Genomic DNA, 23956 nt, shown 5'->3' with positions numbered 1-23956 from the left:
TGCAGAGGCAGTAGGGGATGCAAAGAACACAAAACACAAGGCCAAGAGAGCAAAATAGAGGGAAACAGACAAGTAACGGAGGAGAAAAGCAGTAATGGCACTTGGGTGAGAAAAAGAAAAGGTAAAACAGTGAGAGTACGAACAGAGAGGATCACATGGGGAAAAAGGCAAAGTACATGAACAGCAGGTTCGTGTACTTTGCACATGGCACTGTGCTGTACAGCACAGGCACTGATTTTTTTTCCACTGACCAAAGAAGGATAGAAACTTTTTCACTGACCAGAGAATGTTAGAAATCAGTAAAAAGCAAAAGGCACAACTTTGACTATGAGAAGAGTTGGGTATGTGAGCTGGAAGCAGAGGCAGCATTTTCCTTTCTTTCAGATGGCACAAGCAGCAAATTTTTTCACATGCATTAGAGCAATTTCAATATGGTGCATGCATGTTCAGTGCCACAGTGCTGGATGAGATTCAAGGGAACCTAGGGGATCTGAAAACATACAGCCAGAACTGCTCCCTCCACACACACTCTGCTCCTCAATGTTATTGCAGAGAATATAGCACGAGAAACAAGCTTGTAGGGTAGAAGTATGAAGAAACAGGTGCCTGGTGGAGAAGGAAGGATAAGTGCTCCTGGTCTCAACTACTGCAGCGGTCAGGTTCCTCCAAGAAGTGATAAATGTAACAGCTTCCCTCATATCAGATAACAATTAAAAAGAAAAAAAGGTGCTTCACTGACCCCTAAGCCTAAGCAGGGAAATAGTGTTTTTGGTACAGTGAAGCCCCTTTGCAGGCTCACAGAACTGAAGCCTCTGCCCACAGCAAAATGAGATCCTTTTAAGCTTCATTTGCATGAGCTATCAGTAGAACAAAACCTGAGTTGAAATGCGAGACAAAAATGCAGATCTGTGTTTGGAAATCGAGTGGGCTTGTACCCTCAGAGATATACACTACCCACTTCATGCAGCTTCAACAGAGGCACAGAGAAAGATGTCATTTTGGCAATTTTAATTCTCCCCCCCCTCTATTATACAAAATATTTTACAATTAAAAACATTTTCCCCAGCAGAATCATATACAGATATTTATAATTAACAAGATTCAGTACAGACAAGATGGGGAACTTCTGCACAAAGGAAAAACAATGACAGACGATCAAGTGAAAAATTAAAACTTGACCCTTTCCTCACTATATTCTGGGAGATTACATTTAGGCTTTTATTCCTATTGCATTGCCTCAAGTCTGAGCGCTAGGATCTCTTCTTACCCCTACAGGCTAAGGGCCTCCAGCCACGTCCCTAGCACAAGTACGACACACTGCTCTCAAAAGGCCCATGAAGACAGTGAGAAATTAGCATCTGGTTGTACCATGACTTTACTATTACCCCAAAAAGGGAACAGCTGTCCTCAGCTTTTTCTCTAGCAACCCACATATACACACATGCAAGCACATACATGGGGGAAGCATACTGAAAACCCAGAATTTTTCAGCGTTTCACCAAATGGCAATCCCACCCCACCAAAGCAACCAGCCTTCAAGACACGTCCAGCAGGTAGTCTCTGCAGAATGGCTATCGTAATGTCTCAAAGCCACGCTGGTTTACTACTGCAGATGCGCTCTGGCAAGACTTGGTGTTTTCCCACTTTGATCATCTGCCTAGCAGAGCGCCAGTCAGCCTCGGATATGGTAGTGTGAACTGCTCAGAGATGCTCAGGCCACAACAGACAGGTAGGGGAAGTTCCACACTTCAGCACGAAGTCCTTCAAGAAACGGCTGCCATTGGTCTGCCCTACCAGAGCACAGGTGTGTGTGAACCCTAGTGAACATTTTCTTTCTAGGGAAGGTCACTGCGGGGCTGGGACAAACCTGCACTCACAGGGGAGCCCATCCCAGTGTCACTGCTGGAGGCCAAATGCCTGAAGCAGTGTGGGAAGATCATGGGCATCAGCTGCCCTGTACAGGTCACTCTGCCCCAGCATGGAGAGGGCCATGCGAAGGGTGCTCCAGATGTTGTCAGACATAGCGCCTTGCTGCCCCCGCGGACCTCGGCTCTTCTGCTGCATGTGCAAAGCCTCTAAGAAGTGCTCCACAGCTTCACTGTCAACATGAGAACATACACACGCTTATTGGAGAAGATGCCACATCTCAAACTCCCCTCCCGATTTGCTTCTAAACTGCTACTTCTTCCCCTCCAAAACAGTTTCACCCTCTTCAGGGGATCTTTCCCCCACTCCAACCCCCTCCACCCGCAGCCCCGAGTTCCCTCTTGTCCCTCTTAACAGAAACTGAAGTCCAGATAGCCCCTAATCCAAGTGGATCTGCCTGACATTTTGTTCTCAGGGCAGATTTCACACAACCTCTGTTTGCCTGTGCCATGGGAAGGCTGCAGATAGCACAGCACCGCCCTAGTAACCTGCTGCGGTCTCTCTCTGACACACATACACACACTCACAGGGCACAGCAGATCTGCCCATCCTATGCTCACCGGTGGGCACCTAAGTTGATGCAGCTGATGCCCAAGTTGTATCGAGAGCGGATATATCCTGGCTGGAGCTCCAGTGCCCGCCGATATGCAGCCACAGCTTCCTCGCTCCGATTCCCATTAGCCAGGGTGGCACCAAGCTTGTTCCATAGAAGATGGTCCTAGAGAAGGGGACAGAGATAAATGGCTGAGACAAACTGGTTCTTTTTAAGCTCCGAGCCAGCCCTCCCTAACCAATGCATCTGCCTCACTCCTCCACTTCGAAAGATGTACCTCTCATAAAACAGCATCTCCACCCATAAACCTCCAGGTACCTCCAGCACCCCCACTCTGCCCTTTCTTACATTGGGGCGCACACTAAGTGCGGCACTGAAGCAATCCACAGCCTTCTCGTATTCGCCACTAAGGTTGAAAAGGACACCCAGGCCACACTGAACATCAGGATCAACAGTTGAGGGGTTGCTGCGCACAGCTGCTAAGAACAGCTCTTTCACCTCCACAAAAAGTGAGCTGCAAAAGCATGGAACAAGGACATTTGTACACGGTAGAGCAAGCTGACCTTGGGTTGCCCGCTAACATCTGCCCGGCCCAATCCCAACCCTCCAAGAAGCCTTTCAGCTGAAAGCTGAAATTGGTACACCCCCAACTCACTCAGACAGCAGAGAACCAAGCACACGCTTGGAATGCCCAAGGTTAGGCCCTGAGGCACTCTCCTCTGGCTCCTTCTCCAGCAGGTGAGCATATGCAGGTTTGTGGCGGAGCCACTCCCGCAAAGTCTCACACGCCTGCTTCTGCAAGGACTCGTTGGTGAAGCTGACTGCTAAAGCCATAAGTGCTGTGAGGTTCCCAGGCTGCAGTTCCAAGCACCTGCAGGTTACAGAAAGATAAGGGACTACAGTATTAAAGCAAAATGGGATATACTCAGATACAGGAGATAATACGATCAAGGCAGAGCACACAACGCTAGCCACATGGTCCTTGAGGCATCATGCACAAGACAAGAAGTGTGGCTCAGAACACATACTACAACACTCACTGTCTGAGAGCACTGATTGCCAAGAGCTCCTGTTCATTCTCTGCTTGGGTGGTTCCCAGATATTGCCAGGCCTGGAGGAGACAAAGATGTACTAAGACAAATTTCTTCAGGTCCAGAAAGAAAAAAAAAAAAAAGCCAAAGGCACAGAGATTAAATTCACAGCATTATCCCACACATTTTCAGAGTGAGGCCAAGTATATGCAACTACACACGTTACCTACAGATGCATATGGATTTCCTAGAAAGATGTACACACTTCATGGTCCATATGCTCTCAAAGCCAATAAAACTGGTGTTGTAGTGAAAACAGGTGAATCTCTATCTGGAAAGCTACCATAATGCAACTGCTTGCAATTTTAGCACTTTTAAGTCCCATAATCTCCACATTTAGCTGCTAACTGTGGTCAAACTGCAGAGGAAGAAGGGAAAAGTAGATTTCAGGTTTCTTAAGAACAAAATAGCATAGCAGCAGTGCTAATAATGAGACCCTCAAGGTATGCAGCTGCATATACTTGTGCAGAGGCCCACTTGCAAGTGATAATTTCGGGGAACTAACCGTAAGACCTGAAAGTAGAAGCACTGTTGCTTTGTTGTTTCTTTAACCATGACACTAGAACATCAAAACAAAACTTCAGTTTCCAGGCTGCTGACATATGGAATATTTAAGGCACTAAACCTAAAGTACCTGTTCACTTTATGTTGATAATCACACCCCTTGGTCTTAAATAGGCTGCACAGTTGGCTAGGTTGTCAGCATGAAGTACTTGCTCACTGAACCTAAGTCACATAAAACATACTGCAATGGCCTGCACAAGCCACCACAAGTAAGAGGCAATCTACTGCCTCAAATCTCTAGATTTACAACTAGATCCTACACAGAACTCAACATTCATGCCTGCATTGGGTTCTGAAGTGAGGAAAGTAGAGACTGAAAGTAAAGTTGTGATCTGGACCAAGGGAACTGAGATATTTTCCTTCACAGAAACAATTGTACAAGTCTATTTGATCACTGCACCACCTGAACTTGACTTCTGCTGTACTTTTTTTCAGAGTCACGGCAGAACAATTTAGAGCAATTTTCAATACAGCTAGCCAGGAAAAGTTCAAGACTTCTACTCCTAAGGTCTCAGCTACTTCTGAGTAGTTATATTGTACTCAGCCTGCAGCCCACACAGCCTCAGAGTATCAGATTCTTAAGGAGTACTAGCAACACACCTTTAGAGCAAAACAGTTTAAAGCAAAAGCAGATCTTCAAAACATCTGCTTACTTTTCACCTACTCCCAGTACCCTAGAAGATCAGATGCCCGTATTCCCAGCAGCCAAAAGAAATCCATTCCAAGAGGACTAACAAACTCATTATTTTCCCATCATATACAAATAGTAGGACTTGAATCAGGCACACGAAGTATTCAGCATGCCTGGATCTTTGAGGTAGGCACTCCAGAAATGGTAGTACTGGATGTGCTTGATTCCTCCTCATCCTCCTGAGAATATCTATGTGCTCTACTTCTGGGGAAAGGTACACAGACTTTGATTTCTCGATCCATCCTGCAGAAGCTGAAGCGTTTCATGGAAATAAGTATTCACTGAATTAGCTGCTGGAACATTTTCTTCCGTATAAAAATCATACTCTGGTCTACAGCTTCTGTGAAGACACTCATGTCATCTCTGTCCTTTTAGGTAACATTTTCTCCTGGCAGATGGAGATCCAAACCAGAATCTGTAGTTTAATGAGCTGCTCTAAATTAGTCTTCAATACGAACATTAAAAGCAATCATCATTACTACCAGAAGCATCTCCAGTCCTGAAATGCCAAGACTTCCACAGAAGCAACTTACACAGATGAAAGCTCCTTGTCTTGGCTCTGTGTCAGTCTCATGTGATTTTACACAGCTTCAAGCCAGAAGGCTTTGTGCATCTGACTTTAGTTATAAGCCCACAGCCCTCCTTGGGATTCACTTATCTCATAGAATCATTAAGGTTGGAAAAGACCTCAAAGATCATCTGATCCAACCATCTCCCTACCACCAATGTCACCCACTAAACCATGTCCCTATGCACCACGTCCAACCTTTCCTTGAACACCCCTAGGGACGGTGACTCTACCATTTCCCTGGGCAACCTGTCCCAGTGCCTGACTGCTCTTTCTGAAATGTCTCCTAATTTCTAACCTAAACCTTCCCTGGCGCACCTTGAGGTCATTCCCTCTTGTCGTATCACTAGTTACCTGTGAGAAGAGGCTGACCCCCAGCTCCCCACACCTTCCTTTCAGGTAGTTGTAAAGAGATTATCAGCTACATACCCAGAGACAGAGAAAACCAAGATGTTTTCATGCACTCTGCACAGTTCGTAACATGGAAGTGAGCTTTTTACACACACCCTGACACCTCAGAGGGGAAGGCTCCAAGTAGCAGGACACCTAGCCAAGGCCTGTTACCTCTGGTCTCACTCACCTCCATATGATCTGGCTTCTGTTGTACTGCAGCCTCAAAGAGCAAGACAGCATTGGGGAGGTCGCCTTCTGCCAAGCGCTTCCGCCCCTCTTCAAAAGCATCAGGGTGATCTCTCATGGGATTATCTTCTTCAAACTGATAACCCTAGCAGGGAAGAGAAGCAGAGGGCTAATGCCAGGAGACAGGCTTAGGGAGAAAAGCGCTTTCTACAAGACATCACACATCTTGCTGCATCAGAAACATTCCAACTACAGAGTAGCCAGCACCTCAACCCCTCTGCTAGCTTGGAGCAGAACAGCAACTCTTCTACCTGCCCGCTCTGTCCTGAAAAATTCCTCCAAACCTGGACTACAGCAGACATGGAATAAATCGCAGCAGTGATGATATATCTGGTGTTCGTCTCATCAGATCTGTGTGGGAGTAGGTACTTGCACTCATTACAAGGAATCCCAGCACCAACTGATATTTGATGTTAGACAAGAACTAGACAGCACTTGCAAACCAGAACAAGTACAAACAGTAGGTTTAGCCCCTAGCTGACCTGGGATTAGGGTGCAAGTGACAGCGAATGATTGGTATGAGAAGGAACCCTAAGAACACAAGGTAGACAGTCTGCCAGTTTCCTCAAAGCAGTTCATCACAGTGCTAGGAAACCCTGTTCTCTGTTACCTTGTCATATGAAGAGGAGCTGAGGTCTTCATAATCAGTGAGCCAAGGGTGAGCCTCTGCATCTCTCTTGGCCATCTCCTCCCATTCTGCCTGGAGTTTGTCCCAGAAGTCCACATCTGACTGAAGGAAGGACAGGAAGTGACTAGAGTACAGCTTTTAACTGAGATCTACAGACACCCCAGAGAACACCCTCTTAAGTGTCTGTAGCCCTCCTCACAACATGCAAAGTAGAGAGGTAACCCTATCACAGGCTCTCAGATGGTACCCCAGCCCTCCTCCTCCTCCAGCTTTACCTCCACAGCAGTCTTTGCCTGCTCAAATTCCGTATCAAGAGCTGACACGTTCCCAGATCGCGTAAATTGATCCACCCAGGCATCGGATGCCCCCTGGGAGTTTGGAAACAGAAACACACCTTTCTTTTTAGGATTTGGCAAACTCAGTGCACATCCCAAACCAGCAGGAGGGTCTGTGATGACCACTCCTCCCCATCAGCAAGAACTGATGGCCTGGAAAGTAGAGATGAGTTCTTTTGGACACACCCTTCCTCCCAGGCACTACTGAAGATGAGACCGCTCACTCTGCCCAGATACCTTCCCAGCTTCTGGCTAGACTCTGCTCTGAAGAGTCCAAGAGCCCCTCCCTGGCCTCCCCCAGCCTAATCATTAGCAAAGCACTGCTGAAATTTGGACTTGCCATTCTCCCTTGCTCCCAGATTGTGCACTGTGCCAAAGACCTTTCCTCCTTCAGCGCACACATAGCTGGGGCTCCTACCTGCTGCTGCATAAACTCAGCTGCCCATTGCTCTGCCTGATCTTGGTCTCTGTGGGTCACCTTATTAGCTTCGATCGATACCCTCCCATCTCCGATCTGGCGGACAAACTTTAGGAACTGTGGCAGAGAAATGAAACAAGGGTGGAGCTGGGCAGATGCTTTGCCAATAATCCTTCTGTCCATGCCCCCCTCCTTCACCAAGAGGATTTCTCTCCTCAAATTGAGCACAGAAGGCCAGAAAAGGTGGGCAGGAGAGCACTTCAAAGTGATGTTGTAGAAAGGGACAATATCTGGAGGGAACTGGGTTCAACTTTTAGGAAACACGGAAGAAATAGAAGCACTGGACAGCAAGATGCTGTATTTATTTACTGTCTTTCCCCTTCTCAGTTCCCCACACACCCTTTATGCATACCAGGTATCTGTCAGCCCCAGTCACAGAACTCCTCACCTCAGAACTGTTGAGCTTGGGATCATCCACTTTAGAAAGAAAATCACTAGCAGTTTTCTTAAGATCATCCTCCGGTTGATACTCCTCATACCTGCAGTAGCAGTAAAAGGGAAAGAGATAATCTGGTACTGGGTAACAGTGAACTCTCTCTAACAATAGTCCACACAATGGGGCACTAAAGCGTTGAGGGACACAAACCCTCTCCACAGACTCTAGGGTTCGCTGAAGTCATTCAGCACCTTTATTCATCTGGAAAAAAATTCAAATTTACTATCAGGTTAAGTCTGCAAATGACAGTAGTGGAAATGACTGCAGTAGTAGTCTGAAAAACAGTAGTGGAATAAAATGACTACTGTGCCAGCACAATTCCGCAGCACAGTCTGGATTACTTGGCAAGCTCACATGCTATCAAACGTTAGAAGTTTTAGCACCACCAATTACAAGGTCATTCATTCAGGAAAAGAGAAAGCAGGTCATTCTCATGGAAGAGGAACAGCATCTTGGAAAAGCAGTGGCTCTGAAAAGGACTGAGGACTCATAGCAACCACGCAATTCAATGTGTTTTTTTTTCTGGTTTACAGCAGAATAGGACCAGTTCTAGGTGTTACCACTACAGAAAGTCTTGGTGAAGTCATTGAAACTGAGGGCAGTAACTCAGTTACATCCATATTTGCAGAAAGATATCAGGAAAGGCAAAAGCCAGGAGAAAAAGAGAATCCAAATATGCAAAGCCTGTTTTAGCTAAAGATCTAACCAGCTCAAACACTTGCCTTTGTTTTGCTAGCTTACTTGAAAGTATTTGACTGTGGTCCGCCATAGCATCTACACAGAGAAGATTTTTAGTAGCAATAGACTGTTCTTTAATCTACCACACAGAAACGCATGAAGATAATGCCTGGAAGGCTGAATCTAAAAATATGCTAAGGAAAAGCTAAATGCTGTTTGCCAAATAGGGAGAACAAAGTGATAGAAGTTTATAGCTAGTAGAGTCTGGCACTTCAGATCTCTAAATCTAAGAAAGTATCTACTGTAGAAAACAAGTTCTGCTTGAGTAGGAGTTATTGAACTCACTCCTGAAATCACATTAAGGAGCTCCGCACTTCACATGAGATTAAGTTAGACTACACAAGCACAGTATTTGCTGGAACTAGAATAAAGGAAAACATCTCTTAAAAGATTCAGTGTCCAAGCATCATTTTCTCCCTTCTCTGAAACCAAAGGTTGGAGAACATCAGTCTAGGTACATGACTGCAAAGCATTCAAACCATAGCAGATTTCTTATCACCTATCCAGACTTAAACCACCCAGGTGCCCAACAGCAGTAACTAGTCTTGAAAATAGAGACGCACCATTTATCTGCCAATGACTGGTCTTCTGACTCCCCAAGCCACAGTTTTTCTTCTGACTGCTCTAGGTATTCTTCTGCCCACTTGGCAGGGGACACAGACAGCGGATCTGCATAAAACACCAGTACAAGGAAAGAATAGTAAGACAGGCAGAACTTCACTAAGAATAAAGTCAGATTTTGCTCTCTCTACTTTACACCAAGTTATCTAACACATACAGGAAAGCCCTCCTCGAAGAAAGATTGCTAATGTTTGTTTCTAACTGTTTTGATCTAAAACATACAAAATAATCAAGCCTTAGGTTCAGACTATCTATTAATACAAACGCTTCTGTGGTGGCAACATCAATCTTCTATTTCAATTTCACAACTTAACCAGCTGCTCCATGTGGGATATTATGTAGGTCAAGGAAATCAGCAACGCATTACAAGTCTCTGTCAAAACTACAACTTACAAAGCACTAGCTCTTCATGTGAACTCTCTCAGACCGTGGCATGTGTTGATTTATATTCCCAGGAATACAAAGAGGGACGGTCAGTGAGTGGGACTGTCTGACTCTCTACAGTGTCACCCATAGGGAACAGAATAGGATCTAGTTAAATCTTGCTCGTAATTTCCAGGTGAAGTCATAGATGGTCACAGGATCATACCCAAGCCCAAGCTCTATGCACAAATACGAGATGGCTTTTCAGATAAACTACTACCTTGCTTAGAACAGACAGCTTATCCTCTGGTCCCAAAAACATTCACATTTCACTTTTCCAACTTGCAAAATATCCACTTTTTTTCTAAAACATTCCTCCCTCCCCCAAACTAAGAAAAAATATTTGGCCAAAGCACTCTATAAACAGTTTTTACCTTAGTACCAAAGGCAAACCTAGCCTTAACAAAGTGAATTAAGAGTATATGTAAGCAAGAAGCAGTACCAGACCATCTCCACAATTTGCATCAGTTGAATCACAATAATTTTCATAAAAGCAATATGAATAGCCTGATTCTCTCAAGTTCTCCAAGTAACCCGAACTAGAAATAAAAGAGCCTTTCACCTGAAGAAAAGCTTCCACACCACTTTATGAACAATTTAGCTAATCCATTCCAAAGCAGCTTTTTTTTTTTTTTTTTTTTTTTTGCCTCCCTGTTAAAGCCACCCCAGTAAACACTGACTGCTGGTCCCAAAGCATTATTCCAGTCTCACATTCAGTAACTCTGCATGTGACTGGACAACATCTCAACGATAATTTCCAGAGCAGCCCTTCACCTGTCACTTCAGCAATGAACTCCTGCGACCAGTCAGTCTCATTGTAATCTGAAGAGACATCACCAGCATTATCTGCTGCAGCCAAGAATTCCTGGGTCCAGTTTTCAGACAGTGCCAAGGCTGCCACACCTGGAGCTAGAAGAAAAACACAAGTGAAGATGGGAGAACTCGAAGATGTTATTTAAGTGTCCCATGCTCCTTCAGATAACCCTCATCACCTCTGATCAGGTCCTTTTCTCTTTGTTAGAATAAAGAGACTTGTAGATTCAACTTGGAAGGAATCTCTGGAGGTTGTTAAGTGTTCGCAGAGTGGGTTACCACCAAAGTTGCTCGGGACAGCGAACAGGTAGCTTCTGAACTTCTCCAAGGTTAGAGATTCCCCAGCTTCCCTAAGTACCTGCTCCAATGCTCAACTGCCCACCAAGGGAAGACATGTTTCATCATATCTAGCCAGTTATCATTGCTGCAAGTCATGCCTGTTGCCTCTCATCCTTTTGCTGTCTATTATCACAAAGATCCCAGCTATTGTTGCTGAAGACAACAACTAGATCCATCCCTTCCCCCCCAGAGACTTCTCTTCCAGGGAGCCACCCTGCTAAGAGTTTAACTGCAACACCACGATCTTTTCCAGTAACCACGTACTCCAGCTGCCCTTACCTCGCTGAGGGGCCTGTCGGAAGCTTGACTGCTCAATCTCCTGCATCTCAGCCAGCAGATCGTCCATCTTAAAGGTCTGCGGCGCGCGGGACAGTAAAGGGGCATTCTGCTCTTGCAGGAACTCTCCAACCAGCTACCAAAGACAGTGATCAGGATTAATGAACACAGCTTAGAAGAGAAACAGGCAGAGCTATGGAGGATGAGAAGGGACTTAATGGAAGAATAAAAGCAGGTAAGGGGAAAAAAGGTCTAAGCGTTGAGGAGGAAAGTAGTAAGGAGATGGATGTGTTGGCCCACTCTTACCTCATCTTCAGAGGCTACTCCCAGGGGTTTGGATACCTAGAGGGAACAGTGGACAATTATCCCAACACCTTTGATCCCATACCCCTCCACGCACTCCGTGACCATCTCCCATCCTCCTCCTTTCCCCTGAGATTAGCCTCGCTGGCTGCCTGTTTATGTGGCAACTCGGGGAGCACGAATATCCCGACCAGCATTGCCCAACCTCCCCCCTCCCTGCCACAGCGAGGCCACCAGCTCCATCCCCGCATCCCCTCGACCCCCCCCCCAAAGCACCGTCCCCCCTTTGCCCCCCCAGACCCCGACACTCACGGCAGCCGCCCCGGGAGCCCCGTGTGGCCAGGCCAGGGCTCCCTGCAGCCCTTCCTGCCGCAGGGCCTTGTCCTGCGTGAAGTGCCCGGCCAGCTGCAGCAGGGGGTTGGAGCCGCCGCACTCCGCTTCCACCAGCTCCCTCATGGCCATGGCGCCGGACGGGGACCCCCCCTTCCTCCTCCTCCTCCTCCTCCTCCTCCGGGCTGCACCTGGCCCAGGGGGGCGACAGCGACAACGGGGGCGGGCGTCGGACGGGACGGGACGGGACGGGACGGGCCCGGCCGCCCCTTTCCTGCCGTCGTCCAGGCGCGCGCGCGCGCGCGCGTCCCCGCCGCCCGCCCCGCGCGCTCCCCCGGCACCGCGCCGCGCGCGCGCGCGCCCCCCCCGGCAGCGCGCGCGCGCGCGCCCCGCCGGCGCCCTTACCTGCCGCGCAGCGCTCGCGAGGCTGGCGGGAGGGGGCGGGGCCAGCGCTTAAAGGCGCAGCGTCCCCGGCCCAGCGCCTTAAAGGGACCCGGAACTTTGTGTGTTTACACCAAGCATGCTGTCTCCCATAAAATTGATGTGCTAGAAATAAAGCGTTTTCAGACCCGAAATCCCACCTTCTTCTTTTCAAAAGGAATATTTTCTTCTGCAGCGTCCCCTCCTGCCTTCCCAAACGCAGCTCATCCATCCAAAAGCTGCTGTCTGGTGCTGGTTCGGGCACTGCTCCTTGGCACTAAGTCTTTGTGACTGCTCTCCTCGTGGCTTTGAAATGCATGTGACATCCACAGCCAGGCCTGGCTCAACAGGAGCAAATCTCCAAAGTGATAGAGCCAGAAATCCGACACCAACACCAAATATGTTTGAGGAACTTTATTTGGGGTTATATTTTCCCTGGCCCTGTGGTCTGTCAGTGGTTAAAATGCACTAGGTGTGCCCCTATGTACTGCTCATGTACCAGCCTAGTTCCACCTGGAAGAAATCTAATTCACATGCTGAGACTGTTCTACGACACAAATCAGAGCACAGCAAGTGAGGATGGCTGCAGGATTCACGCTGAAAGTACGCTTCAGATACCAGCTCAGACACTGATGTTGAAACGTCCTGCATCTGGCAAGCAGCTGCATGAAGATGGCAACATTTGAAAGGACTTTTACACAAGGGCTCTTGCACACAAAGCCCCAGGCTGCGCATGGTATGTAACGCTGGCACAATACATCCCACTCTTTCAGATGTCTGCCTTATGAGACCACTCTCTACTTGCCTGTAAGTCACCGTCAGCCTAGCAGCATGACTGCACCGAGCTGACTCATCCGGAGTGAAGGACGACAAACAAGACTTACTTTCTATTATAAAATGCTAGTCCTGTGTACGTTCAATGGGGTCAAGGGTTAGCAAGAGCATTTTAAGAGAGCAAAAGGAGGAGGAGGGTTTTGGACGTAATCCTGAAGTACATTCAAGAAGAACAGACATACGGTGCTGCTCCTAGGAAAAAAAAAATAGACTGCCCAAAGACAAGGAGAAGGGGTGTGTAGGTGTTGAGATATGGCATGGGCAGAAATCCAAAAGCAATCAGAGACTGGAAAGTGAAGAAGTAAAGATTCAGCAATTTTGATTTATAAACATTTGTCATCAGTGTCTCGGGGTATGTCCGTGATACTGTCTCAAAGACTGATCTGTAAAAATGTCCCCACAGCATTCCTGTCTTAGTCTGAACAGCAAAAACAGGCCCCACAAGGAATGCACCCAGGCTTATTTCTGCTACATGCAGGGACAAGACACACTAAAGAAAAATGTATCCTCTCTTTTTTTTTTTTTTTTTTCTCTTCCTCTCCCTCTCTTTCTCTTCTGGGAAGGTGGTGCCTTTTCCTTGGCTCTTGGTGGCCACCAGGCTCACTAAAGACTCTGGAAAAGCAGCATACACCGTTGAACCGGTTCCAACCTTAAGCAATCTTTTGATCTACTGCAAACGACATAGCATCATCTACAACAGTCTGAATACAGCCTGTAAGAGGCCTTGAGAGAGCATCTTCCATGGCTCAATCACGGTTTGTCATTGCCTCAGGCTAGAGTGGATGTCCCTCCACCTGCTGAAACAGAAAAAAACCTGCAGAGTGAGACTTTCTAGCCCTTAGACAAGAAGTTGGGTAGGTCCACTTACCCCTCACAGTCTCAAAAGACTGTGATGCAACTAGAGGAATCAGAAATGACTGCTGAGGCAGAGATCATTTCTGTTTGCAGGTAGAAAACAAAGGGTTTGATCTAAAGTCAAGAGGAAGAGGAGCACAATCAATGGCCCCTTACCTGCAAAGTGTAAATGTTTTGGCGGTAAGAACTGAAATATCATGGGACCTCAAAAATTCTTGGAGAGATGAGAAAAGCAGATTGTAAAGTTCCAGAAAAGGGTATGTTGTGCTCTGCATCCCTCCGTCACTATCAGTTTGATGGTAGCCAGTACTCTACAGAAGGTGCCGGGCCTGATGGAAACCAGTGAGAAAATGGAGGTCTCTGCATACCTATTCCCTATCCTAAATTTATGAAAGTCATTATTTTTTTCCAAGTGCAGAACTTTGCACATGCTTGTAATAAATGGTGCCCTACGTTTTCAGACTCCTTCTCCCATTGATTAAGATCATTTTAATACTTATTTTGTCTTCCAAATTCTGTCTAAACATCAGGAAGTACTTCTTTACCATGCAGGTGACAAAACTCTGGCACAGGTTGCCCAGAGAAGTTGTGGAGTCTCTCTCGTTGGAGATTTTCGAAAGTCACCTCTGCATGGTCCTGGGCAACCTGCCCTAAGCGTCCCTGTTTGAGGAGGGTGGTTGGACCAGATGACCTCCAGAGATCCCTTCCAGACCTAACCATTCTGTGTTTCTGTGATATCCAATCTTCTGTGAAAACCAATCTTAAAGTTTTCTAATCCACATCAAATTCTCCTACCACTATTTTCAATACATCTGGTTTCCCAAGTTTCCTAGCTAGCTTATAAGACTGTCGGATGAAATTGAATCAAAATCCTTAATAAATTCAAACTACTGTTACTTACTTATCCACTAGGCCTGTTACTGTACTGTGAAAGACTGGTTTGACTTTTTTTTTTGGTGACAAATGGAGAATGTAAGTTGAAGATTTAATATGTATTTGTTCTATTACCACAGGGAAGGGCAGTAAAATAAACCCGGCTGGATTCCTTAGATTATCTTATTTTTAATAGCCAGTATATTTGGCCTTTTCCAATCTTCTGAACCTCTTTATTCTCTACAGATCTCAAAGAAAACTGCCAGTTGGTTTGATCTTGCTTCATCCAGTTCTTCAGCCATCAAAGGATGAATTTCATCAATCATAACTGGTGTGAAAGCATTGAATTTACCTTAGCTCCTAAAAATCTATTATCTCCCTACTGCAGAATGACTTTTTACCCACTTGTCATTTGTGCTATTTATGGTATTAGTCTAGTCTCTACCACAGTGAAAACAGATGGAAAATGCATGCAATTTCTTAGTATCACTGGTAGATTTTCCTTTCCACTGAACAGAAGGCCAATCCTTTTACTGGTCTTCCCCTTACTGCCTTTGTATCGACAGGCGCTATTTATGGGCTGATACTTCTTTTCTTTTCCACCACAGACAAGCTAATGATTTCTTTTCTATTTGAAGTGCTTTTGCATGCACTTGAAGCGAATTGTCACGTTTCTTTCCATTCCTTCCAGACTAAGCTTTTTTTTTTTTTTTTCTTTTTTTTTTCTTTTTTTTTTCCAAGGTTCCTCCTTGGAGGCTTGGACTCTTTATTCCCTTCTTTGAACCCTCCCCACATTTACCCATTGTGTAGCAGTGTGGTGCCTAAATTAGACAATCAGTCCTGTGTCACTCAGTACTGAGTGCTGAAGTCAGTAGTACTTTATTTTATCTGATCTACGGGTTATATTTATATATATACAAACTGATATAATGAACTGAGAGTCATGGAATCATAGGATGGTCTGGGCTGGAAGGGACCTTAAAGATCATTTAATTGGGATGGCATCTACTGGGATGCCACCCACCAGAGCAGGTTGCTCCAAGCCCCATCCAGCCTGGCCTTGCACACCCCCAGGGATGGGGCACCCACAGCTTCTCTGGGCAGCCTGCCCCAGCGCCTCACCACCCTCTGAGTGAAGAATTTCTTCCTTATCTCTGCTTTTGCCACCACCCCCCCGGTCCCCAAGCTGCCGGCACCGCCCGGGCACCTCCTCCGGCGCCGGGCAGCCAATGCTGGGCGGAGGGCGGGCAGGCCGGGCCGCCACCCCGGGGTGCTTGCAGCGAAGGGTCGGGGCTGTGCCTGCAGATCAGCAGCCATGCAGCAGCAGCACAGCACCCTGCTCCACCTGGTCGCCGGAGGGTGAGTGCCCTGCGGCTCTGCCCCTTCTGCTGTGCGCTGCGGGGAGAGGGGGAGCCTCCTGGAGGAGTCACGGGAGCCTCAGCTGGGAGTGGAGGGGGAGGGAAGGATGTAGGGTGCTGGGTGAGGGGTAGGATGTGCAGCAGGGCAGCCAGCCCTTAGTGGCGGCTGGTGGCAGATTCCTGCGTGGCTTCTCTGGTTTTAAATAGCTCCGCATGGGGCTGGTGAGTCAGGGGGTTGGAGCGCGCATCCTGGCAGCGCCGCCGGATTCACAGCGTGCCCTTGAGCAAGGCCCTTCTCCCGCTGCACTTCAGCCCTCCTCACTTTAAGAACCGTTTTTCATTTCAATTGCAAAACAGTAAAGTGTTTAAAGTTGGTGATGTCCTAAAACAGAAGGTGTAACGGGTCCTCCAGACTCCTTGAGTAACTGCTGGAAGTCCCGTGTCCAGGCAAGCATCTAATCCGCTTCCCAGTTCCACCAGCCTGTTGGAGTCTGCATGACAGTAAGGCCCCTAATGCAGCCTGTACAATAAAACACGTAATTGAGTTGCACTTGATTCGTAAATTTCCAATTTTCTGCAGGTGATGCAGCTGTGCAATGTCAGTCTCTGCTTCTGTGTACTTGCCATGTCTGTTCCCCGTGTTATTTTGTATACGCTATTCTCTTTTGTTACTTTCTCCTTTGAATTAGATAGTCACAGCATCTAGAAGGCAAAGCCTTTTTCTTATACATGTCTTCATATTTCTTAGCTTTCTTCTTAACATTTTTTTCATCCTCATTTTCCACTTTGGTTCTTGAAAAATTAAGAGACTTTAGCTAGCAACAGAACATCTGCTGGTGGGAACTTTGTCAGGCTGTACCCTGTCCCCGCCAATTGAACAGTAATCTTTGGATTTCAATTAGTTAAAACCCAAGAGATAAAGAAGTTCAGGTTATTGCTGCAGTGTATAGTTAGTGATGCTGTTTCATCTAATTAAGCAGATCTCATTAATGAAGGGACAGTTGTTCATTTTATCTTTTAGGGACTATTAAATAAAACTTGAGGCACTTATTCAAAACTAGTGCAAGAACATAGCTTTTAACACAGTGTTCAGTTAAAATGGGGGACTCCTGGCCACAGGATATGAGAAGGCAAAAGCTTTTTAAGTGTCCAGAAAGCATTTAGACTGAAGAATAAAAAAGAATGTCTTGAAGGCTATTAAATGCAATGCAACACTTTTGGCTGAGGAAATTTCTGAGCTGAAAATTGCAGAGAGCTGGGAGACTATTCCGGAGAAGAATATTTCTTCTCGTACTCTTCTGTGGCCGTCGTTATTACCCTGTGTCTTAGACAGAATCCTGGTTTAGATGGAAATTTGCCTGACGTAATATTGCAGTACTTAAATGAAGATCTTCAAGTCATCAGCATTTTTGCCAAAGTAAGGACTGAGATGTGAATTACCAGTTAACCTTGTCACACCTGTGCACATTCTCATAACCTTTTCAGATCATTAGAAAATGTTAATGTTGTTTTTTTTTATATATATTTCTCTGTACTAATCCTTTTTTTTCTGTCACCTCAAGCTTTGCAGTGAACTTCACAAACTTTAAAATGTGAAAGCAAGATGCAGAAGCAAGTACTCTTTTCTGGAGTTAAATTATGTGCTTTCTTCCTTTAGCCCTTTTTGGCACTGCTTTGTTCTGGGAGTACGTGTTGTACTGGTTGTCCACTGCTATTTCCATCATATTTTGCAGGAATTGCCTCTGTTGCTTTTTTCTGGAATAGTGATTTCAGGGTTTTGTCTTTGTTAAAACAATCTGTTTATGCAGGGCCTAATGACCCTTGGTGGCTGCTGAGTTCCATGTTTTTTTTCATTGTTTGCCATTAATTGCAGCTTTGCTTATTATTTGCCACTGTGACAGTCTTTGTCACCCATGGATTTTGTCATGTTAAATGTCACCTCCTGTATTTGGTGGAAAAAAAAAAAAATATTAGGTCTAGTCTAGAAGTGATTAGACTCTTGCAGGGCCACTGCTCTTTGATTTTTTACTGACAAAATGGTTTAGGGGTAGGGGGAGAAAGTGAGGCTGTTTTTTTTTATTTTTTTTTTAAGTGCATAGTAAGGCATTATAGTTAAGATTTCTTCTAGCTTTGAACAACTGATACATCTTATTTCCTTAGCTTTGTTTAGTCAGAGTTCTTGGCTCTTCAAAAAATGCTCTAGTCTTACAATGTAGCCATACTGGCTTAGGAAGAATATTTTACCTCAGACTCTTACTGCTGATTAAATGAACACCATGCAAAGGAATAACTTTTTTTTTCAGCTCTTACTGTTGTTTTTTGGATTCTTCTCTGTAGCTATACATGTCAGTAGCTTGAAGAACTTGAACTTAGGAAACTTTTCTATGTACTTGGGACACGGGTTCAAATTCATATCCTGACCATGCTCAGGTAGGGGCTTCTTGGAGAAATTAAACGTTGTAAGAACATTGCATAAAATTGTACCTCCTTATGTATCATTAAACAATCTTTAGGGTACCAAGCAACTTCTCTATATGTAGTCCTGTCACAGTGTTTGTCCAGCATTTAGGTGAGAAGTTGAAACTGCTTTATTTAGAGCATTTATTTAAACTTATTATTCTCCCACCACTGTACTCAGTCCTTTCCTGAGCTGGATAGTGCACTTCTGATCAAGAAAAAAACAGACCTGTAAGTCTGGAGTTTCTACTGATTTGCCTGGTACAAACCATGGAAAAGAATAGAACTGTCAGAACCTTGAATGAGTATGGTTTACGTGGGAAAAATCAATGTGGCTTTTATAAATCATGACTCCTGGATCATTAAATAGGCTGTCTTGGTTTGCTTGATCATCCAGAGAACATGAGCCATGATGCTTACTGCTTCATGTTGTCTTCTGACTCCAAGTTAAGTTCTTTGGTCATGTTCTACCTAACTCCCACCACTTGCATCTGCTGGGAAAAGTTGCTCCTGATCAGCTGCTCTGCAAGTTATCACCGTTGAAGGTCTGCAGAGGGCTTGGCAAAGCAGCACGAGTGTAATGGAGTGGCATAACTAGTTGCTGGCATTGTGAAATGTGTAACTTGTCTCTAGACCAATTCATCAGCTAGATCTTTAACTCGTGGAATTCATTACAATAGGTATCCAGGCCTCTTTTTTTTTTTTTTTTTTTTTCCCTCTAACCTGCGGGTAGCAATAAATGAAGCCCCAGGAGTAAAGGCTATAAAAGCAATGTATTAGCTGCATAGACTGTTTCAGAATAATTCTTCAGAGCTCCAGCCATTCACTGACCTACATCTTCATATGCAGTTCTCTTGACAAACATGATTCTTCCCTGACACTTTGTAGTTCTTTAGTTGGCTTTTCTTTCTTTGGAGCAGAGTGAGGGATTTTTTACCCTTTGTCTCTTATGAAACAAAGTGAGTTTGGCCATAGCAGATAGGAACGCCTCTGTCTGGCTACAGCATTCGAGTCATGGCTGTTCCATACAAATTCATCTCAAAAAAGTCTTTCAGGTACTGAGCAGCCTGTAGCTCTCAGTTAAAGGATCTGAATGGGTAAAAGCTGAGAATCGAGCATATCAGTACTCTGGTTCTGATGTGTCCCTGTGTGGCAGAAAGGGGAAAAGGGGCTACGTGTCCTTTCAGTGTTACTGATTTATGGTTCATAAGTTCCAAAAATAGCTTCTGTCTGGTGAAGGTCAGGGTCTTCTTTCATTAAGCAACTTGGGCTGTGGGTGAGCGTGGCTGTTGGCAGAAAGTACAGGTCCTGCTTATACAGCCTTGAAAACGTGGGGCTGAATGAATTACGTGCTGAAACACGCAGGCAGGCTGAGGGGTGGGAGAGTTTTGTGCTACCCTTGTCTGAGCCAATGCTGCTTTTACAGGGTATGAGGCACGGTGCCTGGAGATGTCAGCTGAAAGCACTGCAGGGAGACTGGGCAGCAGAACTGTTTGCTCTGGGAAATTCTGAATGCAAAGTTCAGCAACTTTGAGCTGAATCCCTATGAACTTGGGACTGTTTGTCTCAAATACTGGTTTCAGAGTTAGGCTGCCAGGAGATGTCCCAAGAGACGCCATTATTGCATTAATCAATATCAGAGCAAGAGGTCATGTGTGACGCAGGCCGGGGGACCTACCCTCCTCCTTTCCTAGAGGGGAGAGGCAGTGGAAAAGTTGGGTCGGAATTATTGCCCTGTTCCTGCACAGGGGTCATCTTTACCTATGCTGTTATGCCCTAGATGTGGTGGCACAGCAGGAGCCATCCTGACCTGTCCTCTGGAAGTGGTGAAGACACGTCTGCAGTCATCCCAACTCACTCTGCGGCCCCTGTGCCTCTCTGAGATTCAGCTGCCAGGGATGAGTGTGAGGTTGGTGAACCCCACACCACCATCCCCTGGAGTGCTCAAATTGCTCAGGTGAGTAGGGTAGGGCAGGGTGCCTGTTAGCAACAGGGAAGTGAAGGTTTGGCCATCAGGTGGAGAGATTAAAGTAGCATTTGGGTTGAAGCTCCGGAAACTGCAAGTGCAGTGATGTTTCATCAGAGCACAGGTACAGCTACTCCTCACAGCTGATCCATGATTTGAACCCTGATTCTGCAAGGCAGCTCTGGGGACTGTGTGAAGCTTCACAGCTAGTTTGATCAGACTCGGTGTGATGATGTCAATAAAAATAGGAATAAATGGCTGAAGGAGAGAAAAGTGGCATGAAAGAAAATGAGACTAGGGCAGAAAATAATAACACTGGAGGTGAGGAGCAGATGCTGCAAGAAGTACTGAAGAAAGGAAGAGGAACCAAGAGAGCCTCCAGCTTTGTTCTGCTGACTCTTCTGTTCATTTCCTTCTGTAGGACCATCCTTGAGAAGGAAGGCATACGATCACTGTTCCGAGGTCTGGGCCCAAACCTTGTTGGGGTTGCCCCTTCCCGGTAAGTACTGCTCCCTGAGGATTGCCTATTCTGAACACTTTATAAAGGACCTTCATGAAAGCTATTGCTCCACATTCTGAAAGCAGTCAGGGCCCTATGCCCACTGTGCCCCCATTGTACAAGCATTTTTGGGACCTTCTGATGATAGCTGCAGGATGACTGCTGTGCGCTGAGTGTAGGTGGTATCTGATGCCACATTAGACAAACTTGTGCTGAGAATAAAATTTGGACTGATGCCCCACAGCAGTGTTGTCCCTGCTCCTTGTAGGTGAGCTATAATATCTTTTGTATTTCTTTCCAACCAGGGCTATATATTTTGCTGCCTATTCTGGTGTTAAGGAGAAGCTCAATACTGTCCTTGTGCCAGAGTCCAAGAAAGTACACATGCTATCAGCAGCCTGCGCAGGTGAGCCTCTTCTGTCTCAAATCAGAGCCAAGGGGTCCTTCTGCGTGTGGCTGTAAACAGGTTTCATCCTTTCCCCATTGCTGCTGCATTCTGAAGCTTTGTCCTTCCACCATCTGGAGCAGTAAGCTCCTTGTGCAAAGTGTTCTCTCACTCTTCATTCTTCTTAGGATTATTTCGTAAGGTTTCTCCATTCTTATCTGGTTCTAGTCTTTTCCCCTCCAGCTGCAATCAGGAAAAGAGCTCCATTCAAGAGTGCAGGTGGGAAAGGCAGTGTGTAATGTGAACCCCTCAGAATCATGTCTCTTGATGTCTTCCAATTCTCTAACAAAATCTTCCATTCTTGCAAGTTTAGCCTATTGTTTCTTGTCACCTGTAGCAGGGTGATGTAGAAGGCAGAGTTGGTAATTACTACCAAACGAAGGCTAGAATGAGGGAGGAGGGAAATCAGCCTACCCTAAATGTCTCCTCTCCCACAGGAGCTCAAGGTCACTCTCAAATTGCAACCTACCACAGTTTTCCAAGCAAAATTCAGAGAGCTGATAGATGAGCAACTCCTCACAAACTGCCAGTGTGATCTTGGCTCTCACTGCTGTGTTTCTCTTCTATTCTCTAGGCATTACCTCTTCCACACTCACCAACCCTATCTGGTTGGTGAAAACCAGGATGCAGCTGGAAGCCAGGTAAGGCAGGCAAACAGTACAGAGCCATTCCACGTCAAACCGTGATTGTTTTGGGGGTGGGATTGGGAAGAGGTCTGTGACAGGTAATCAGAACAAGAGTCTTTTTCAAGGGCATGCCAGAGAAGAGTCTTACAGTTATGTTCAGAAGAGCGTTTTTGGTCAGTGAAGTGACATGCTATTCTAACCCTCCCTCCTCCCTTTGCCTGTACAGGATGAAAGGGGAGCTGAGCAGTAATGCCCTCCAGTGTGCCATGCATGTGTACCACACTGAAGGCCTTCGTGGATTTTACCGTGGAATCACTGCCTCTTATGCTGGCGTGTCAGAGACCATCATACACTTTGTCATATACGAAGCACTGAAACAGCAGCTGAGAAATGGCCATCATTCCCTTTCCACACCGCTCACACTTTCACCAAACAGCCGTGACTTCTTCGGACTAATGGGAGCTGCTGCTGTCTCCAAAACATGTGCCTCGTGCATTGCATATCCGCATGGTGAGCGTGTTTGCACTCCTTGCTTTTGTTCCCCTTGATGGGAGATGCCGTGCCTGTAGGATCAATCTGCTAATACCAATTTCCTTTTTGTCTCTCCAGAGGTAATTCGGACACGGTTGCGAGAAGAAGGGTCACGGTATCATTCCTTTATACAGACTCTGCAGCTTGTAGTCCGTGAAGAGGGACCCTTGGCTTTATACCGAGGGCTCCTGGCCCACTTGATCCGACAGATCCCCAACACAGCTATCATGATGGCTACCTATGAGCTCATTGTACGTTTGGCCTCTTCCACCTTGTAAGAACACTGTAGCACCTGAATGAGCTGCTGGAGAGTTACAGGGACCTCATAGTTCTGAGACATGGTCTTTTCCCATGCTCCAAGAGGTGGTGCTTTTCATCACAGACTGGGGCTGAGTCAGGCATAGCATTCTCAGGATGTAAGACTGTTTTATACAAAGTTTTCGGCTCCAATGTGTACAATGTCACCTTCATTCTTTCTGGAGACTTGAATTCTACCAGTGCCTCAAGATTTCAAGGCACTGATTTGACAGTGCCTGCTCTTAGCTTCCTCTATGAAACAAGGACATGAAACTTACTGGAAAGGAGATAAAGGAGAAGGCATGTTTATATCTTAGCTTCAGCATCTTCATGCCATCTGGACCCATTAACAACCAAACATGGCTGTGAAGACAGGCTAGGGCTGAGACATCTGAGAGAGCTGGAGCAAGCAGAGATCTTGTGCTGAGACCTTTCATGTCCTTAGAGGGGCCGTTCAACTTTCACCTGTTGTGCTGTCCTTCAACTTTGACCACCAACAAATGTCCTGTTGCAGAACCTTCCTTTGGGTCCTGAACATGTTACTGCCATTACCCCAAGAAACGTCAGGCAGCTGACAGCCTCTTTTCTCCCTGCTGGGTCTGAAGAGTTGGACCAAGTAGATCAGGAGAAGAAACACAACCTGCTATGAAGCACTACCCTAATATCTTATGCTACTGGCCTCATAGCCATGCCTTGACCGTATCTATTCTTTTTGCTTTCCCTCTTAAGTAACATAAGGAAGCACACCTTCCGTCAGAACTTCTGGGGCTGTTCTATTACAAGCTGAAGTCCCTGTTGTGAATTACACTCTGTGCTGGTAGAGAAAGTGGATCATGTAAAAAGGTGGATGAAGCTGAGTATTTGGCCTGTTTCTATTGCTATATGGAAAGAGCCTTATTGTTTTTTTTCTGTAATCAAGGTTTTGCTGCATGTGTTAACGTTTGTGACAGGCTGGGATGCCTTCTGTTCCTCTGGTTTCATAGCCCCGTGTGCTGGGGAAGGCTACACTGTCTTTACAGAGAGAGTATTTTGACTCAAAAAGG

The 23956-nt window shown here is 46.0% G+C and overlaps 2 protein-coding genes across 5 annotated transcripts; one reads left to right on the top strand and one right to left on the bottom strand.

The window, feature by feature from the left end:
- Window positions 1-991: 991 nt before the first annotated feature.
- On the bottom strand, window positions 992-11999 carry PEX5 (peroxisomal biogenesis factor 5). Of its 4 annotated transcripts, none has more exons than XM_082784475.1 (16): window positions 11735-11999; window positions 11426-11461; window positions 11123-11255; window positions 10466-10600; window positions 9211-9316; window positions 7862-7952; window positions 7414-7530; window positions 6936-7028; window positions 6643-6762; window positions 5974-6117; window positions 3520-3590; window positions 3135-3350; window positions 2828-2993; window positions 2487-2644; window positions 1868-2098; window positions 992-1790 (listed from the first exon to the last, which is right to left on the bottom strand). In XM_082784475.1, the coding sequence occupies exons 1-15, from the start codon at window positions 11882-11884 to the stop codon at window positions 1897-1899; spliced, it is 1938 nt and encodes a 645-aa protein (XP_082640601.1). In that variant the 5' UTR covers window positions 11885-11999; the 3' UTR covers window positions 992-1790; window positions 1868-1896. The 4 variants fall into 4 exon arrangements, with proteins under 4 accessions (XP_082640601.1, XP_082640602.1, XP_082640600.1 ...); XM_082784476.1 differs by having other exon boundaries at window positions 1878-2098; XM_082784474.1 differs by having other exon boundaries at window positions 992-2098.
- A 4006-nt stretch (window positions 12000-16005) lies between these two features.
- LOC309875944 (solute carrier family 25 member 33-like) lies at window positions 16006-23950 on the top strand. Its single transcript, XM_082755740.1, has 7 exons — window positions 16006-16093; window positions 20330-20506; window positions 20937-21014; window positions 21320-21420; window positions 22034-22100; window positions 22312-22595; window positions 22695-23950. Exons 1-7 carry the CDS (start codon window positions 16050-16052, stop codon window positions 22892-22894), a joined length of 951 nt encoding a protein of 316 aa, XP_082611866.1. The 5' UTR covers window positions 16006-16049; the 3' UTR covers window positions 22895-23950.
- Window positions 23951-23956: the final 6 nt, after the last annotated feature.

This window comes from Aythya marila, assembly GCF_965140915.1.
Source record: "Aythya marila genome assembly, chromosome: 1".
In the NCBI taxonomy this organism is placed as follows: domain Eukaryota; kingdom Metazoa; phylum Chordata; class Aves; order Anseriformes; family Anatidae; genus Aythya; species Aythya marila.
The sequence above is the reverse complement of the archived record's forward strand: the minus strand, read 5'-3'. Positions and strand labels throughout refer to the sequence as shown.